General features: G+C 39.2%; 2 protein-coding genes across 2 annotated transcripts in view; one reads left to right on the top strand and one right to left on the bottom strand.

Annotated features, from left to right (window-relative positions):
• Positions 1 to 6,806, bottom strand: part of KYAT3 (kynurenine aminotransferase 3) — a 59,118-nt gene extending 52,312 nt beyond the window's left edge. The window contains exon 1 of the mRNA XM_056815381.1: positions 6,706 to 6,806. The gene's annotated coding sequence lies outside the window, so the exon portion shown is untranslated. The remainder of the gene's footprint in view (positions 1 to 6,705) is intronic.
• An 11,626-nt stretch (positions 6,807 to 18,432) lies between these two features.
• Positions 18,433 to 19,804, top strand: LOC100619552 (dual specificity protein phosphatase CDC14C-like). Its single transcript, XM_016429692.2, is given in 2 exon segments — positions 18,433 to 19,707; positions 19,710 to 19,804. Coding segments are annotated over 2 exon segments (1,161 nt in total). The 5' UTR covers positions 18,433 to 18,602; the 3' UTR covers positions 19,766 to 19,804.
• Positions 19,805 to 20,554: the final 750 nt, after the last annotated feature.

Raw genomic sequence — 20,554 nt, 5'->3', positions numbered from 1 at the left:
GGCATAGCTTCAGGGGTGTTGGAACAGTATCTTGGACTTAATCTAAGACTTGTAGCATTCCACAGTACAATCCTAGATAAGGTGGCACAGGGAATCCTAGATAAGGTGGCACAGGGAACGGTACATTGCTTGAAGAGTATTGCTGCAGTTGCCCTCATGGTGAAAAAGGCAAATGACATAGTACTGGGATGCAAGCTACATGTATATTCTGCTCACCAAATTGAAAAACTCTTAAGGTCACAGAATATGCATGCATTCACATCTGCTAGGCTATCTCAGTATGAAATCATTTTGCTAGGAAATGATAATCTGACCATTCACAGATGTGTACCTCTAAAGCTAGCAACTATGATTCCTGATTTGCCTTTAGGAGAAGAACCACTACATGACTGTACCCAAGTTATAGAAATGGTATACAAACCAAGGGAAGATCTAAAAGATATACCTCTTATGACCCAGTGATGGAGTTATACACAGATGGATCCTCATACATCTTTAAAGGACAAAGGGTCACAGGTGCAGCAGTAGTGACTAATGATAAGACACTATGGCATGCTTCATTGCCTGGTCATGTCAGTGCCCAGGATGCCGAATTAAAAGCTCTCCTTGTAAATCTTGAAATCTCTCAGACTTGTGAATGTTAAAAATTTCCCCATTGGGGAATTCTTAATTGGAACAAATTCCCTACTGACAAACATTCCCCATTTTGATGTGAGAACTCGCCAGGATCAGAAATGGGAGGACCTCTACTCCAACTGTACTTAAGACTGCTTTAGGGGAGAAAACTCCTTGCTAAACAATGAAAGTACTTGGACCCATGCTTATAATAAGGCAAGGAGTTCTTTGAGCCAGGCTTGTTTTTAGAATTGATACAATGGGATGCTAGGTACTTAAAAGGGTCAGGCAAGTTTTCTCTTGATGAGATTAATTGACTCAGCTGTGTTTTCTCTCATTCAGACTTACTGAGGAGATTGGTTGACTTAGCAGGAATTTAGATGGGCAGCCCTTTGGAAAGTGTCTACAGTGATTGGTAGATGTAGGGACTTAGGGGAGGTGACATGGGAGAAAAACCCCTATATAAGAAAAAGCAGAATCTCTTGAGAATATCCTTTTGGAGGAATTCCTTTTGGAGGATCTCTGATGAGGGAAGAATCTCTTGAGAGAGGCTCTGGAGAAGGGAAGCTCTTGGAGGACAATCTCTAAGGAGGTCTTGCTGGAGCTCCTCTAAGGGGACTCTGTCCCTCTGGAGGCTCTGGAGAGAGGCCCTTTGGAACAGTCTCTGGCTGGAAGGCTCTCTGGTGAAGTCAGCTGAGATGGAGCTGGCCTGGTGTCACTAGAATCCTTGTTTAGTCAGATCTTGTGGTGAGTGTTAAAAGACTGACTGACTGATTCTCTCTCTTAAGACTCAGGTCTAGGCCATATTGGCTTGAGGCCCTTCATAATTATTCCTTTCCTACTCTTTCTCTCTTTCTCTAATTCCTCATTATATTATTAATTAAAATTCTCTATAAAACCCAGTTGACTTGGGTATTTGAATAATTGGGAATATTTCCCTGGCGACTACCTTATATTTGATTTAAAACCAAGACACTGTAGTGAAACCTGTTTTCTGCGGTCAAATTTACTATCACAATTTATATCTTCCACTATTTTAATCACTACAGTTTAAGACCTCAACCATTTTAAATATCACATCCTGTAAGCACTCAAATTAGCAAAAGGCAAAAGAGTGAATGTGTTCACCGATTCAGCTTATGCATTTGCAACCCTGCATGCTAATGCATATATTGGCAGAACAGAGGTTTTATAACTACAGCTGGGAAGTAAGTTGTATATAAAGATCTCATATCCCATCTAATAGCTTCAGTAGACTTGCCTAGTGAAGTAGCTATAATACATTGCAAAGCACACACTTCTGGCAAGGATAATGTATCCCAGGGGAACCAAAGGGCAGACATAACAGCAAGATATGCAGCAAGCTTTGGTCCTTACTGTGTTCTGAATCTTTCTCTGGTAGAAAAGCATGATATTACCAAAGCACACCACAGGGATAAGATTCAGTCATGGCAAAAACATCTGGGAGTCAAATTAGTGAAAGGAATATGGCTGGCTAAAGGAGGGAAGCCCATACTACCTAAAAAACTTTATCAACATCTATGTAATATGATTTATTTCAAAGGTCATTACAGAGTGCAATCCATGCTGGATGTAATAAGGAGATTTTGGATCACCCCAGGGGTATCTACAAAGGCTATTAGAATTTGTCTGGCATGTGATATATGTAGGAAATTCAATCAAGGCCGTTTTGTCTGTTGAGTTATATACCCTTCCAATGTTTACAGATTGATTATATTAGCATGCCAATAGTGACAAGGGATACAAATATACACTTGTAATCATGGATTGTTTAACTAGATGGATAGAGGCTTATCCAGCTAAAAACAACACAGCTGAGGTTGTGAAAACGCTACTGAAGGAAATAATTCCTAGATATGTTATTCCTGATGTTATTGACAGGGAATCACATTTTACATTGCAGATATTGTAAGAAGCATACAAGAACTTAGGAATCAAAAGTAGTCTAAATGATGTGTACAGACCTCAGAGTTTAGGGCAGATAGAGTGCATGAATAAAGAATTAAAAACAACTATAGGAAAACTGCACAAACACATCTAAAATTGACAGATGTTTCTTCTTTAGCTTTATTCCACCTTAGAACTAGACCTAGAGGAGACTTGCATATCTCCCAGTTTGAAATTCTATATGGACAACTGTTATGGCATGGACAATCAGCTAAACCATCTTATATATCCATGTTAAAAGGAGAATGCCAAGTTTACACCTATCTAGTAGAAATACAAAATAGGTTGGAAGAATTAAAAAAGTTAGGATTATTAGTTCAAAGAGTACCACTTGACCTCTCATTACATAATATCAAGCCAGGAGATAAGGTGTACGTGAAAAATTTTATTACAGAAACATGGTATCATGCCTTGCACGTGGAACAACATTATGCCCACAATATTGATAGCACAATAGAAGATCTAGAGAAAAATACAGAAGAGAATGCAAAAGAAATATCAGAATCTGAAGTAATACCAAATGTCCTAGAAACAACTGAAATTGTCCCTATAAATGAGAATAATGAGAGCGATGAATAGAATAAAGTACTGCACAAACAAATCTCTGCTAACATATAAGACAAATCTCTGCTAACACATATCATAAGGAATCTTTGCTAAGATCAACATCTGAAGGTTAAATCAAGACTAGAAGGAAGTGTCCATTTCGAAATCTCAAAATCATATATTCAAATCACATGTCCAAATCTAAAAAATCATATCTCCAAATCTCAAAACCACTTGATATACTTACAACAAATTACAAAAAAAGCTACATCGCATACACACATACATGAAGATTTGCACAGTAGAATACTTACATACACACATGAAGACTTTTTCTTACATGCACATATGAAAAAATCAATCTTACATGCATGCATGCACACGATATTCTTACATACATGCATAATCCTATATGTTAAAATCAGGGAACACAGGACTTCAATCAAGGTGAGACAACAGGCAAATATGCATGCTGGACGGAGGAAGTCACCAGACCAGCGTATTTACATCAATCAACACCAAGAACAAAAAAACTTTAAAATAAAAAAAAAACTGGGTATAATGGGTCACATAAGATTATTCATCATACATGATGTTAATTTCACATATAGGGAAATGCATTCACATGCACATTAGAATCATAACAGGAAGAATAAAGCATAGATTTTCAGGAAACATGAAGAGGATTCACTGATGGAGTAAGTATGCGTGCATCAATACAATGAGCACATAAAACATTTATTCAGACTGATATTTTTGGTTGTATCATACATAAGATCAACCTATATGAGTTTCTGGCAGGAAGATACAAAGATTCTTCTAGTCAGAACTCATGTAAAAATGTAACATAGTTGTACATATATAAAGTTTGTACAGAAAGCAAATGTCCATTTGTATGATACTAATGGTTTAACATACTAACATAGCTTAAGGAAGATGAATATATTAATTTATTAATACATAGGGAGAGATTAGCTCAGGGAAGTTTGGAATTAGAGATAGACTAGGGATAGAATAATATCATATCTTGTGATGTAATTTTTTAAAAGAAAGTTATTACCATAGAAGTTTAAAAAGTTCAAAAGTTCATAGTTAGAAAAATTGTTATTGTTCATTGAGATAGGACGATTTAGATTATTACAGAAAAAATGTTATATTGTTGAAATTCTTACTATGTTCAAAATACCTATGTATTTGAATTACTTTCCTACCTTCCACTTTTCTTTAATCCTGATCTTAGCATACAATTTAGATGGATTAGGATATTTAAGATAGAATAAGATTTATTATTTTGAGGGGTGGAGGAATATTTAGAATAGGATATTTCATAGACAGATAGGATAAAATGTTAATTAATAAGGTAAGTACTGAACTTTGGTACAGATGTCAGGCTGAGTCTGTACATCAGAAAAAGGGGTAGTCGTGGAAGAGAGAAATGCTAAAATGAATGCAAGGCCTGGATTTTGTAAGGTCATCTCATGAAAAAATGAGATAGAACACTGCCTGCCAACAGGTGATGAGAATGGAACATTCCAGATAAGAAAAGGAGTAGAACAGTTAGAAGCTGCTGACTTTTCTCTCTTTGACTTGAAGAGGGAAGGAGCAAAATCCTCATTGAGCCTACTTAGCTACAAATCTACAAATCCCTTGTTGAGCAGAAAAAGATCCATACTAACCATCTGTTTTACAGTGGTGGGATAAGAGATTTTTTTCCCTTCAGGGAAGACAATAGCCTATTCTTCAGAAGACTCATTCAAAGCTATATCTTTGTGGCAAGAAATATCATCATCTTGAACCTACAAAGACATTAAGATCCTCTGGAACTTAGACCCAGACTTGTGCCTCAAATCCCTGAAGACATGTATAGGAGGGAGATAGCTCAGGGATTTCTTGTTTCCTCTTTCCTAATTTATACCCAACTCCTTTATCTAATAAATAGCTATTTTTACTTTACTCAGAACTCAAACATGTTAAATGTACTAGAGGGGGATTACAAATACAATCAACTAAAGAAGAAAGAGATTGAAGGGGATTTTCTCTTATCCTTCAGCTCTGGTCAGATCTAACTCAATCATCCAGACAGCTCTGCCTGGGGGGAGGGAGAATTGGCATTCCTCTTTAGCTGTTCCCTCTCTCTTAATTACCTGTCAAAACTTTAGTTCCTTCATTCCCAGCTAGCACAGAAGTTGGGTCTGGAAGGGGACAGTTTGAGAACTAGGAGCCAAATTGTGTAGAACAGGGTGGGACAGAGATTCTGATAATGATGAGGTGTGGAGAGATAAATCACTCCTCTTCTGGGATGTTAATTGAGTTCCTTTTAATGTTTTTCATAAAAGCCATGATTTCCCCCAAATTTTCCTCTATAAACTCAAGCTGAGTGTTTTGTTCCACATATTGTTGAATAGTAGAAGGAACAATTAGTCAGTTTGACTGGGAAATTCGTTTTCCATGGGGAGACTGACATAATTGTCATATTTGGTTCTCTAGCATATGTATGGTATTTTCCAGGTCTCTCTTATAGAAAAAGAGATACAACATTCCACCTCCAACAATTAAAATCACACCCAAGAGCAATGCGGAGCTTAACCAATGCCATAAGTTATCTGGGATAAGCCAATTCAAAGAGAAAAGGAACAATACTTTTCTAAATTTGGTCATGGTGCTGAAAAGCCAGTTGTTAAGTAAATTGAATACTGACTAACCATTTATTCCTAAAGTCAATCATTAAGTTGCCTGTAATTTTGCCTTTTGTCATTAGATGGCGCTATTGCCTAGGACCTTATTTTGTTGTATTTTTTTCTTTTGACTAGGCTTTTGGGTGTGGTCCTTTTTTTGACACTTAATCCAATTAACTCTTCTGGGTGAGAAGGCAGACAGAAAACAAAGCCCTTTGCCTGAGGCTGAAGCTTTTTTTTTTAAAGGTTAAGTTTGGGAGGGGCCACAAGCTGGTTTCTCCTTCACCCTCAGGCTAAAACTGATAGAACCACGTGCATCCCTCTTTGAGAAAAGCCCATTTAAATTTAAAAAATTAGAGAGGCTTGAAAAAAGGAAAGTAAAACTTTAATACAATTATTCTCTCTTAAGAAAAAAAAAAACTTGCTGAGCTGACTACCTTTACTCTGGCGATCTAGCCCTTTTTGTTGTGAGAGATCAGAAGCAGGGCTCCTTTCTCCAGGTTTTCCTCACAGCTAGTTAAGAGCAACCCGTCCAGCTAGTAGGTCAGCAAAGGTTGGCTAATTGGGTTGTTTATTCCCTAAGGCAAGGGAGATTTGGGAACAGTTTCCCCAGCTAAGTCCTCAGGGCCCTGTTGCTAAGATTAAAAATGGCTGTGTTCTATTTATTTTAGGGAGAAAGGAGGAAAAAAAAGTTTTTTATTCACCTGATCTAGCAGCTGTGTTTTGAACTGTTAGAGATAGATGTTTAAAAGAATGACTTGAGGAGGTAATAGAGAAAGAGGAAAGAAAATTCAGGGAAATTTTGAGGGCACTCGTCACAACCTTTGTCTCAGCCAAGGGGTCTCTCTAGAGGCTAGAGACTCCAGAAAGCCAAGGGAAAGGAGTCAGCCTCATCACTCACCATGTGATTGTCTAAGGGAAGCAGTCTCAGGTCTCACACAGGAGCCCCTCCACAGTCAAGTTCCACAGGCAAATCCCTCTCACAGGAAGTGACACGAAATATAAAGGCAGTTCTTTATGTCATTTCCTGTGTCTTACACGTACCAATGGTGGCTTAAACTTGGCTTTGGACAGCCCAGGGAGTCAGCCAGTTGTCTCTGATTTGTCACTTGCTAGTATATGCAGGTCATAGACCTTCCTCCCCCATACTTAACCCTTAAGTAGGGGTGTATACATTCCTGATTTCTAGACTAAGCAGGGTGGAGTAAATCTAAAATTCACAGAAGCTAAACATTTTTTAGGATAGAATGAAGGGAAAGAGAAAAGAATAAACAGGAGGAAATAGTTTGGAGAATTATACACTATTCATAATGGTGAAAAAAGTTTTTACAAGTCTCTAATAAAAGCCTCATTTATCAAATGCAAAGAGAAATGACTCACATATAAGAATACCAGTCAATTCCCAGTTGATAAATGGTCAAAGGATATGAATAGGCAATCTTCAGACAAAATAATTAAAGCTATCTATATTCATAAGGAAAAATTTTCTAAATAACTATTAATTAGAGAAATGCAAATTTTAAAAAAATCTAAGGTACAACTATCAGATTGGCGATTATGACAGCAAAAGAAAATGACAAAACTTGGGAGGTGGGGGTTGTGGGAAAATGGAGACCCCAATACACTGTTGGGTGAAGTAGTGAACTGATTTAGCCATTCTATAGAGAAATTTGGATCTATGTCCAAAAGACTTTAAAACAGTACATACCCTTTGAGTCAGCAAATATTATTACTAGGTTTCTATCCCAAAGAGATAAAAAAAGGAAAGGAGAAGAACCTCTATGTACAGGCATTTTTAGAGCAGTTCTTTTTGTAGTGCCAAGGAATTGGAAAGAGATACCCAACAATACTATTGTGCTATAAGAAATGACAAGCAGGAGAACTCAAAGAAACCTGCAAAGACTTATATGAAAGGGTATAGAATTAATTAAGTAGAACCAGGATAGAATATTGCACATACTGAAAAGATTATTATTATTATTATTATCTTCATTTTACATTTGATGAAAGTGAAGCAGATAGGGTAAGTGACTTATTCAAAGTCACATAGCTAACAAATGTCTGCAGTAGGAATTGAACTCAGATCATTTTATTTCCAGATTCAGTGTCTATCTACAGTATAATTAGACCTTTGCATTGCCATTACTATTATGTCCCATCTTTGTAAACTGCAAAAGGTGATACAATGTATGATATTATATTCCAGTAAAATATTATTATTATCTTAGAAATTTAAGTGCCAAATATCCTCAAATTTAAAGCTTTTCCTTAAAGTTCTGCTGTAGACCCGGGTGAGCAAAAGAGGAAGCTCCAGTCTTAACCACATGACATATCTACTTTTCTTAAAGAGTGTTCCAGCTTTTTTTTTTTTAACTCTTACCTTCCATCTTAGAATCAATAATGTGTATTGGTTCTAAGGCAAAAGAGTGGTAAGAGCTAGGCAATGGGGGGTCAAGTGACTTGGCCAGAGTCACCCAGCTAAGAAGTGTCTGAGGTCAGATTTGAATCTAGGACCTTCTGTCTTGTTGATTAGGAAAAAACACAGAACTATTACATGGTCAAAATCACTCTTTAATTAAGGGGAAAAGGAGTTCAATGCTATAGTGGGCCTCGACATAGAGCTGTGTGCCACACGACTGCATAGAGTCCAAGGATTGAACTCTGGCCGCTCTGGACACTGACCCCTGGGAATGCCACCCAGTGAGATGGTGAATCCGAGGAGCCATTAAAGCTAGGGAGCTTAAATACCTTTCTAGGTGAAACCTGGGGGCTTAGGATGAGAGGGACAGTTATTTGGCTTTACAATGGTAAGAAAGAAAAATAAGGAGTTCCAGACAGGAATAACAGTGAGGGGCTGATGCTTTCCAGTGGACACAAAAGGGAAAGACCCAGCCCAGGGCGGGCCACCTTGGTAAAGGACTTTAATGTAGGCAGAAACCATTGGGACAAAAGAGATATCTAACCTCTGATGGGATTAGCTACTCCCAACCAAACTACCAGGTTGCCCATTGTCTGGCAAAGTGGGACCTTCCCTCAGGGGGAAAACTCTCCTGTGACAAGGTCAAAACCTGGGGTTTCTACCTCCCAACTGGGATCCAACTGGGGATCACCAATTTAAAAGCTACAAGTCTGGGGACCTCTAGATTCCACGTTGACAGTCTCTATGTTGTGGGGTGTAGAGGTGTACCCCTGGGGTACAGGAAGCATACATTTTGCTAGAATGCAAGACTCCAAAACTTAACTAAAGAGATTTATTAGTAATGTTGAATTTTTGGCCAACAAGACAGCATGAGTGGAGCAACCTGGGAGGTTGCTCCCAGAATGCCTCCATTCTGGGGTTTTTATATTCTTCAATAGGGCTAGGGGAGGAGGTTAGCCCGAGGGCATGGGGGTGGTTCTCCTGATTTGGAGGATGAATGAATGAGGTGTGTTTGTCCTTCTCAATTCAGTGGGGTAATCTTCAAGGTCAGGTGTTTGGGGTTGGGCCTAAGGGAGCAGAGGGATTTCCCTGAATAGTTTGCCTGAGTTTCTGGGGGTGCAATGCCCATGACATCTAGGCCTGACTCTCAAACCACTGAGCCACCCAGCTGCCCCCCAGAGTGTTCCACCTTGCCATGGAAGACTGGCTCTGATGCTGAAGCAGTTTTGGTCCTTGAATCCGCCCTGTAGTCAGTTTTCATGTTCCTGATGAGCACGTCACAGAAGGGGACTCTGTAGCAGTCTGGGACCCCTGGAGACTCAACCTTAGCCAGGGAACCAGCTTTGTGAACCTCTAGACAAATGGCAGGAGTGCTCTCCTTGCTTGGAGTAAAAAGGCAAGGCCAACGGGTTGAAGTCTTGGATTTTGCCACAAAATGATTCATGGTCAGGCTGAGAAGAGGAGAAGGATGTGGAAGGCAGCTGGAGAGAATCTGCAGAGAACCCACATCAGATGTCTAAGGGAAGCACTAAGTGACTTTCCCAGGGTCTCTTAGGATGTGGTATAGTTGACCGGTTAATAAAAAATGTATTAAGCATGTGCCAGGCACTGTGCTCAGTCCTGGTTAGCCATAGGTCTTTAATTCAAATCTTCCCTGGCTCTGAGGTCAGATCTCTGTCCACTACGCTGTACTCCCTCCTCTCCTATTAACTATGTCTCTTCTCCAGTATTGAATATGGATCAATGTAAAGTTTTATAGTTGGATTAAAGAAATCAACAAGAGCCATGGTTTTGGGTTTGAAAAAGATGTTGGAGTCTCAGAGGACCACCACCTCACTGTCATAACCAGAAAAGCTAATGCATTATGGATTATGGATTGCATTAAGAGAGACAAGATTTCTAGGAATAAAAGCCCTAATGAGAGTTCCTTAGTTCTCTACTTTGGCCAGAGCACACTTGTAGAATTATGTTTGGTTCTGGGTACTACAGTTAAAGGTTGACAGCATACAAAAATGGCAACTAGGATGACTTCAAGTCTATTCCTTCCAGAACTGATGCCAAAGTTGAGTAGGGGAAGAGCCATCTTAAAAAAAAAAAAAAAACTTTAACAGTGTTAACTCAAAAAAACACAGAACTATTAAATAGTCAAAAATCACTCTTTAGTCAAGGGCAAAAGGGGTTCAGCGCTAAGAGGCCTCAACAACAGAGCTGCTCACTCCCCGAGACTGTACAGAGTCCAAGGATTGAACTCTGGCTGCTCTGGTCACTGACCCCCAGGACTGCTACCAACTCAGGAACCTATATACCACTCTAGATGACCTGGGGGGCTTAGAGTGAGAGGCACAGTTGATTGACTTTACAATGGTAAGAAAGGAAAAGGAGGATTCCAGACAGGAATGACAGTGAGGGGCTGATGCCTTAGAATGAACACAAAAGGGAAAGTCTCAGCCCAGGGCTGGGCCACCTTGGTAATGGACCTTATCCTAGGGGGAGAAACCATTGGGACAAAAGGGATACTTAACCTTGGATGGGATTAGCTACTCCCACCCAAACTACCAGGATGTCCATTGTCTGGTGAAGTGGGACCTTCCCTCAGGGGGAAAACTCTCCTGTGACAAGGTCAAAACCTGGGATTTCTACCTCCCAACTAAATAAACTGGGGATCTCTAGATTTCCTCGTTGACAACAGTTATCTTCTTTTTTTAAAAAAACTTAAAATTTTTTTCCAATTACATGTAGAAACATTTTTTACAACTGTTTTCTGACATTTTGCAATTCAGATTCTCTCACGTCTACCGTGCTCCCCACTTCCCAAGGCATTAAATAGTTTGATAAAAGTTGTACCAGCACTTTCATGCAATATATTTCCATTCTCCTCTTGCCATGAAAGAAGACATATCACACATACAATAAAGAACTTATGAAAGAAATAAAGTAAAGGATGGCACCCTTTGATCTGCAACTGACAAGGGCACTGTACCCCAGAAACCCAGGCCAACTATTATCAGGGAAACTCCCTTGAGCCCTTTGCATCCTTGTGACTCTTAACCTAGAAATACCCAATGACCCCTTCTAGGGTCCTGAGATGTTTACCCTCTTTTGTCTTCTAGATTTAAGGTGGATAAAGAAATGAATCTTTATGCCTCCAGGCAGACCCCAGTCAGATGACCACCCCACCCCACCAAATGCCTGAGGGACTAACACTCTAGGTCACATCCACACCAGGACATAGCATCTAAAGAGTATATAAACCCCAGAACTGATGTCATTTGGGGGACAGCCTCTCTATCCATGCTGTCCCCATGGAGGAACAGCCTTTCCTTTCATGCTGTCCTCCCAAGGAACTGCTCCCCATCTTGCTGTTCCACCTTGCTATCCTCCTGGCCACTCTCAACATTACTTTCTAAATTAATAAATCTCTTTTTGTTTTTAAGCTAAGTTTTGGAGTCATTGCATGCTTGCAAAAGATATCCTTCCTGAACCCCAAAAAGGTATCCTTCCTGCCCATAACACAACCAGACTCAAACAGTTCCTTCTTTAGCTGTATATAGAATTGTTCCTCAAGAGACCAGGGATCTAATATTATTTAGCATTGACATATATTTGGTCTAGAATTTTGTAAATGCCACATAAAGGACTTGTTGAATTGGGCTGCCTTTGGGTGATTCATATTGGCTTATTTGCTGATAAATATATTCAAGGAACAAAAACAATTGTGGATGGTCTAATTCATTCTCATACCTCAAGTACAACTTCAAAGAATTGCCAGGATTTCATGGCTCTGGAAGTGAGATAGCACATAAATTAAGAGGACTGAAATATAAGAGAGCTGGAGACTATCTTGCAATCAAATTTCAGGTCCTGGACTTTTAACCCTAAATTTCATATAATTGTTCAGTCCGATTCTGGTTCGGATTCCAAGGAGGAGACACACACGGTAATGCAATACACAATAGGTACTTTATTCAAGCTATAGCTTGGGCATTCACAAGAAGCAGAAGACCTCAAGCATTGCATAGGTCTGGTTTATATAGAGGGGCTGGGGTGGGGATCATCTTGAGAACCAGGCGTCAAAAGTAAAGACACATCAATCTTAGTTCCAGATGTTTCCTTTTCTGCGAGTGACCCAGGTCAGTAAAACCTGAAGTCTTGAGATAACATATCTTTATGGCAGTACATAAATAAGGGCATAGTAATTTTAGTTCTTGGGACAAGGGACCCTATTTAGGGTATTGTCTGGTGGGCAATTTTCCCGTGGTAATAGTATGTTTCTTCATAATGATTTTAATTTAATTTTTAGTAATATTTTTCTACCAATTACACGTAAAAATGATTCTTAACCTTCATTAAAACTTTTTTTCACTTTCAAATTATTTTTCTCCCTCCCATCTTCTATCCCCTCTCTTCTTAAAACAGTATACAATCTGATATAGATATTATATGTGTAATCATGTAAAACTTTTTTATAATAAAAGCTGTTTACCACCAGAGCTCTTTCCATTAGAGCTAACTCGCTGCCAGACTTACTTTATGTTGGAACTCTCCACTTGTCTGTGTGTTTCTTCTTGTCTTATGTTCTCCTTTCCTTAGACTTTAACTCTTCACCCATATTTATTCAGTCTCTAGTTCCCCTTTCTAGAGTTCTACCCATGAGGAATGTTAGTGAAGTTGGTGGATGGCTTTTTTTGCAGTTTTCCATTTTCCTTCTAATCCTTTTTTGTGTTGGTTTTATTTGTGAAACCCTTTTTAATTTAGTTATTTAGTTAAATCAAAGTTATCTATTTTATGTCTTCTAATGCTCTTTGTCTTGTTTGGTCATAGATTCTTCTCTTATCCAAAGATCTGACAGGTAAACTATTTAATGCTCCTCTAATTCATTTGATACCATATTTCATTTTGAAATCATGTACCCATTTTTTACCTTGCTCGATATACAGTGTGAGAGGTTGGTCTATTCTTTGTCTCCGCCATACTGTTTTTTTAGTTTTCCCAACAGTTTTTGCCAAATAGTGATCTAAGAACTTGGATGTTTTGATTTACCAAACTGCAAATTACTAGGGTCATTTATTACTAGGTACTGTGTATCTAATATAGTCCATTAAGCCACCACTCTCTTAGCCAATACCAGATTGTTTTGATGATTATAGCTTTGTAATACAGTTTGAGATCTGGTACTGCTAGCCCATCTTCCTTCACATTTCTTTTGCATTAATTCCCTTGATATTCTTATTTCAGAGGAATTTTGTTATTTTTTCTAACGCAATAAAATAATTTTGGGGCAATTTGATTGGCACTGAATAAGTAAATTAGATAAAACCATTATGTTTATCACATTGGCTCTCCCTACTCATGAAAAATTAATATTTTTCCAATTGCTTAGATCTGACTTGTGTGAAAAGTATTTTGTAATAGTTTTCATACAGTTTCTGGATTTGTCTTGTCAGGTAGACCAGATAATGATTCCAACAAAAACTGAATAGCAATAATGCACATTTGAAACTCATGATTCAAACTCGGCTTATTCATATAAACAAGCACAGTAATAACTCTTGTAGTAATGATTTATCATAATTAAAATGTTTAGATACCTCAAAATGTTCTCTAGTGCCATGGTCAGGGTCCAGCCTCACTTGCAACTCCAGGGTTCCTGCCAGGTAGCGAACGATCAGTCAAAATAAATAACAAATGGAAGACAGCTTAATCATTACGGCCATGGGACTGCTTTGCATCTCAGCTGCTCCTTCCCGATGTCTGATCTTTATTTTTATACCCATTCTCTTGGCATGCGAATACACAAAATCAAAGAGAGATAATTAGAAAAGTGATACATTAACTTTTAACAAATCACTTGATTAACATTCTATATTTTTGTATTGTGATTACAGACAGAATACAAGATAAATGATTTCATCACAAGTAGCTTACTAGGGAGTTTGAGTTACTGATTTGTGTAATTGAGTCACTGAGGCATATTGAAGCTTAGTGTACCTATACTGTACCTGTACATATTACATGGACCTCTATGATTGATTTGTGTGCTGGCTTCATGAGAAAGTTTTCGGCTTGGCCTTTAGCTGTGGTTTTGCTGGGAATTATGTACCTAAGTAAAAGTTAACCCATGATAGTCTTTTGGGATTGGGTTTGAGGGTCTGATCTTTTGGTGATGTTTTGGAGAATTAGGGTACATGTGTTTTGCTCTTGCATTATTTCTTTTGAGACTAGGGGGAATAATAATCATGTCAATTCATAGGTAAGAGGCATTGATGAAAGAAGTTATGCAAGGGGGATAGAATGGGCAGTCACATCTCGCCAAAGACCACTCTGTGGTCTCCCCAGCTACCACGCGTGACTCTGTCAATGCATCATGGACTGATGGCCCCCAGCACTCTAGAGAGGGAAATTAATGTCCACACCACATTCTCTAAATTGATTCAGCCCTCACATTTGTAACTTAGAATCTGAAAACTCTAATAATTAAGGTTTACAAGTGAATAAAAAATGTTAAGCAGGGATCAGCTCATGATCTTAGTGATTTTTTTCCCCTAGTTGTTCATCAGAGAAAATACCTGATGTTTAGGGAGTTTTGAATCCAGTCATCAGAATAAACACCAATATTTCAAATACAAAGAATTGTCAATGTTAACTCCTCAGTGGATTTTAGGATATTTGTCCAGCTTGATTTCTTCCTCCTTTCCTTAGTATAATAGGTAACGCATGAACTGAGATGGTTATAGATAGCACATGAAAGGTCATAGATAATAGTAAAAATCAAGAATAAAATGCTAAATTTTAAAGTGGGTGTTAGTGAGACCTCCCCCCCCCTTTTTTTTACTGAAAGTCTACTACCTAGATTTATTTTGTTGCTTCTTAAAAGAAAAGCCTAAGAGAAATTTACCTAAAAACAAAATTTATATTGTTTAGACTCTGAATTTAGCTCTAACTGATGAATGTCTTTAAGAATTCTTAGGCTCTCCTTAGCAATATAATCTTCATCAAGCATTTCCATAGGTTTTCTGCCCATCCCTGTTTGGGCAGTGACATCTACCTATTTCAGCATCTGCTGGATAATTCTATAACATTTTAATATGAAAGTTACATTTTGTACTTTAATCAGAAGAACCATCAAATAAGAACAATGGGAAATGGGGAAAAAAAATACTGAAAGAGCCTTTATTGTACTTTGCAAGGTTAGGTCTTATAAGTAGGTATTCCAAGGAGCAGACCTGGGTAGAGAGTTATAAGAGTCTGTCAATGAGGACTGATTACACACTTACCATGTTTCAGGCCCTGGGCTAAGTGGAGGGGATACAAGGAAAGGCAAACATGGCACCAGCCCTCAAGGAGCTGCCATTTATTTAATAAGAGAGATAATGTGTAAATAACTAGAGAGAAATGCTTTACAAGCTAGGAGATCCAGATAGGAGCTACAAGCTTCTCACTTCAAAGACATGTAGATTTCTCTCTCTCTAGATATGTCATAAGATATCAATCTCTCTAGTCAGTACATATTTACTCCCACATCTACTCACCCCTTAGACTGTCAGGTCCTACAGGGCTGGGACTGTTTGCCTTTCTTTCCTTGTATCTCCAGCACTTAGCCCAAGACTCTAAACACAGGCGTACATGGTAATGTACACTCACATATGTCGTGTGTATTCTATATAAACAGAAGGAACCTCAGAGGGAACTGGCTGGAGGGGGAAAGAGAAGGAAGGGATGAGAATATCTTCTGCAGAAGATAAGACTTGAGGCTTGAAGCCAGGTGAGTGAGGGGAGCAGGAAGAGAATTACAAGAATGGGAACAGACAGTGAAAATGCCCTGAATGAGGTGATGGAGCATTAGGGCAAGGAGGCCACTAGCTACCAGGGAGTTTCTGTGGAGTCTTCACAGTCTTCATCAGACTGAAAAGGTAGGAAGGGAACACATTATGAGAGGCTGTAAGAGCCAAACAGGATTTTGTATTTGATCTTAGAGGTAAGAAGGAGCCACTGGATTTTACTGAGCACAGAGAGAGACCTGAGGACAACCAGAGGACTATTAATTGCAAAAATCCAAGGAAGATGCGATAGGGCCAGTACTATGTGGATGTACACGAGAAGTTGTAAAGATAAAATCCCCCCCCCCCCCCCCCAATTTACCAACAGATGAGCTGTATGAGGTTAGTAGGAATGAGCTGAGGATGGCAGTGAGCCTGTTGACTGAGTGCCCTTGACAATATAAGAAAGTTGGAAGGAATGTGAATTAGAAAGACTTCCAGGAATTGATGCAGAGTGAAAGGAGCAGAACCAGGAGAACATTGTATACAGAGACAGATACAATGTGGCACAATGGAAGGTAACAGACTTTTCTACTAGTAGCAATGCAATGATCCAGGACAGTTCTGGGGGACTTATGAGAAAGATACTCTCCATATCCAGAGAAAGAACTGTGGGAGTAGAAACACTGAAGAAGAACAACTGCTTAATTATATGGGTTGATGGGGATATGACTGGGGATGTAGACTCTAAATGAACATCCTAGTGCAAACATCAACAACATGGATCTGATCAAGAACACATGTAATACCCAGTGGAATTGCACGTTGGCTACAGAAAGGGCTGAGGGGAGGGGAGAGAAAGAACATGATTTTTGTAACTAAGGAATAATGTTCTAAATTTACTAATTAAATAAAATTAAAAAAAAAAGAAAGTTGGAAGGACGGAAGGGTGTGGTGATGAAATGATGAGTTCTGTTTAGATATACCAGGTTTTGATGCCTGTAGGAACTCCTAGATATCAGGAGAGAGACAAAGGGTGGATTAATAGATCTGATAATTACCTGCAGAAGAGAGGAAAATGGAACCCCTGGGAACTGATAAGATCATTCCATGAGACAGGATAGGGTGAAAAGTGAAGGGGGCTGTAAAGAGTGGATCAAACTTTCTTTGTCTATCAATCAGCAACTTTTAAATTAATCAAGCAAAAACTTAAACACCTTTACTTAACAGGAAATAAGAGAATTTGTAAGTCACTTACTAAAGTGGGTGACAACTCCAGAGGCCACTGCCCTGCCCCTGTACAGTGCTAGGCAAATTAAAAAACTGCCATTGGTTCCTCTAAAGTGGAGGGATAAGAAGTGACATGGAAAAAGCACTATAAAAAGTCCTGAACCTTCTGTCCAAGGGACCTTTGGACTTTGGCTTTTGGATCTTCCTCTTAAAGCTTCTCCTTTGATCTTCGGCTTGGAACTGCTCCTGAGACTTGGACGGGGACCTTCTCCTTGGGACTTTGCCTCTGGATGTCACCTTGGGAGTCTCTGTGTGGGTGAGTTGGGATTACTGGGAAATCCACATGGGGACAAGGGACTTGGGAAGCCTCATGGGGCTGAGCCTCACTTCACTGGAGAAGGGCTGGTAGGCTTGTTAAATCTGTCTCTTTAGCTACTTTTACTCTTTCACCTTTTTGTAAATAAAGCTGCTAAAAGTAATTTTGACTTAAGCTTTATTATTTTTAAATCAGCAACCTCAATATTACTTTAGAATTCTTATAATTAGTCAAACCCCTAGATTTTAGTTTCTTTACAGGGTCAAGGACAGTCTTGAGGGACACCCAGGGAGAGGAAAAATGACAAGGATAATGAAGAATCACTGAAGAGGAGCATTCCAGAACAAAAGAACCTGAAAAGACAAGTGTCACAAAAACTAGAGAGAAATGAAGATCAAGAAGTGAGTGGGGTAGTGTGAAGAGAAACGTTAACTTGAGCTCCTTCTCTTTTTCCTCCTTCACCACTTCCTTCTGCTTCTCACCGCTCCTCTTCCTCCTCCTGCTCTTCGTCTTCGTCGTTGTCCTCCTCCTCTCCTAGCTGCAGAGGCTTCGGCCCCCCTCCCCCCTCCTCCACCACCTCTGCCAGAAGCCCCCCACCATCATCCGCCAACGCCGCCGCCGCCGCCACCACCACCACCACCACCACCACCACCATGAAGCATCATCGCTTCCCATTCCCCATCCCTTCACTCCCACCCCCTGCTTTTTCTCCTCCTTGGGAGTGCTTCGGTGCTGGGCTGGCGACGGCCACGGCCTCATGGGCAGGAGCTAAGGGCCATGGTCATGGGTCCCTGGACGCACCGCGCTCGAAAGAACGAAAGGCGATCTTGGAGCTGACACTAGGTGTCCAACACCAAGAGCTCACTGGACTTACTGGGAGCCAAGAAGAGCAGGAACTAGACCTCGTGGAGCTGGAACTAGAGCCGGAGGACGTTTACTTGGACATCACTGATCGCCTTTGTTTTGCCATTCTTTACCAGAAACCAAAGAGTGCTGCAAACATACACTATTTCTCCATAGATGACGAATTTGAATATCAGAACTTCTTGGCAGATTTTGGACCACTCAATCTGGCAATGGTTTACAGATATTGTTGCAAGATAAATAAGAAATTGAAGTCCCTTACATTGATAAGGAAGAAAATAATTCATTTCACGGGTGCTGATAAAAAAAAACAAGCAAATGCAGCTTTCCTCATGGGGTGTTTCATAATAATATATTTGGAGAAATCTCCTGAAGATACCTATAGGATGCTGTTGGTTGGAAACATATCCTATGTTCCTTTCAGGGATGCTTCCTATGATACTTGCACTTTCTACTTAACACTACTTGACTGTTTTCAGGCAGTTCATAAGGCAATCCATTATGGCTTCCTTAATTTTGAAAAATTCGACCTTGTTGAATATGAGCATTATGAAAAAGAAGAAAATGGAAATTTAAACTGGATAATTCCAGGCCGATTTATTGCCTTCTGTGGCCCTCAATCAAGAAACCGACTTGAAAGGGGTTACCACTATCATGCACCAGAAGCCTATGTTCCTTATTTTAAAAGGCACAATGTTACAACCATTATTAGACTCAACAAAAAGGCATATGATGCTAGGAGATTTACAAATGCCGGTTTTGACCATCATGAACTTTTTTTTGCTGATGGCAGTACACCTAGTGATGCCATAGTCAAAGAATTTCTGAATATCTGTGAAAATGCTGAAGGTGTTGTAGCAGTTCATTGCAAAGCTGGTCTTGGAAGAACAGGCACCCTTATAGCCTGCTATATCATAAAGCATTATAGGATGACAGTTCCTGAAACCATTGCCTGGATCAGAATCTGTAGACCTGGTTCTGTGATTGGACCTCAGCAACATTTTTTGGTGTCGAAGCAGGCAAGCCTTTGGACAGAAGGAGATTGTTATCGCAAGAAGTTAAGGGACCAGGAAAATGGAAGACATGCAGCTGCAGTCACAAAAATCCTAACAGGGGTTGATGACATTTCAATATGTGAAATCCAGTCTGAAGAAACTAAAGATTCTTCTTCTTCTTCTTCTGATGAAACAAACAGAATGACTCAAGGTGATAAGCTACTTGCCCTGAAAAGTAGAAGGCAAAACCAGGCAACTTCTATTCCTCTAACATGTATCCTAGTTGTGTTGACCTTTGCACTATGTAGTATTATCATCTGGTGGATTGTGACTGTATTCTTCCCATCCTGCTATTCTGTCTAGATGGTTTAAGAACCTAGTAACCATCAGGACCCTTTGACAGACAGCCACTGTTAGCCACTCCATTCCAAGGACTAGAACAGTCTTGCAGTAAGGAAAAAAAATGTGGCCAGAACTGAAGGAAGCCTCTAGGGAAAGGAAAACAACAGGACCTAGAACAGTTTCTTTGAAAGACCAAATAAAAAGATTTTTTTTTAGTTGCCTCCCAGTAAAACACTTGGTCATTGAAGAAAATGTACACAAGAGTTTAATTAGTTGAATTTATTCATACTGTTGAGTCTTGAGATCAGTAATTTGATAAAGAACTCAAAATCTCTATGTTAGGAAATGTTTGAAGTTTAGCAAACAAATCTATTGTAAATTTAGTCTCAGGTGTAAATATGAAGCCTTTTGTTATTAAGAAGACTCAAGATTCTGTTTGGATGTGTATAAATTGTGATGGCAATAATTTTTAGCTCTTGGCCTCCAGAAGGAATGGAGAATCGGAGGCGGGCTTCTGTATATTTATTTTGTTTGTCCTTAATATGTTGTATTAAGATGTAAGAGGAAACTACTTAATGGAAAGAATACTTTTTTTGATTTGTTGTAATTTGATTATTTCATGTTAATTAGCCAAGTACACCAAATTGCTTGCTTTCCACCAAAAACTGTTTTAACTGGTAACCTTATGTAAACACTGTTACAAAGTGGATCTTTCAGAAAATATTTGAAAACTAGTGAAAGAAAATGAATATTACTTTAGAAAGTCAAGAGAGAGAAAACAGTTTCAAATAGTATAAATGCTGCATAATTTCATTTCTCATCCTTGA

This window comes from Monodelphis domestica, chromosome 2, assembly GCF_027887165.1.
Source record: "Monodelphis domestica isolate mMonDom1 chromosome 2, mMonDom1.pri, whole genome shotgun sequence".
Taxonomy (NCBI): Eukaryota; Metazoa; Chordata; class Mammalia; order Didelphimorphia; family Didelphidae; genus Monodelphis; species Monodelphis domestica.
The sequence above is the reverse complement of the archived record's forward strand: the minus strand, read 5'-3'. Positions and strand labels throughout refer to the sequence as shown.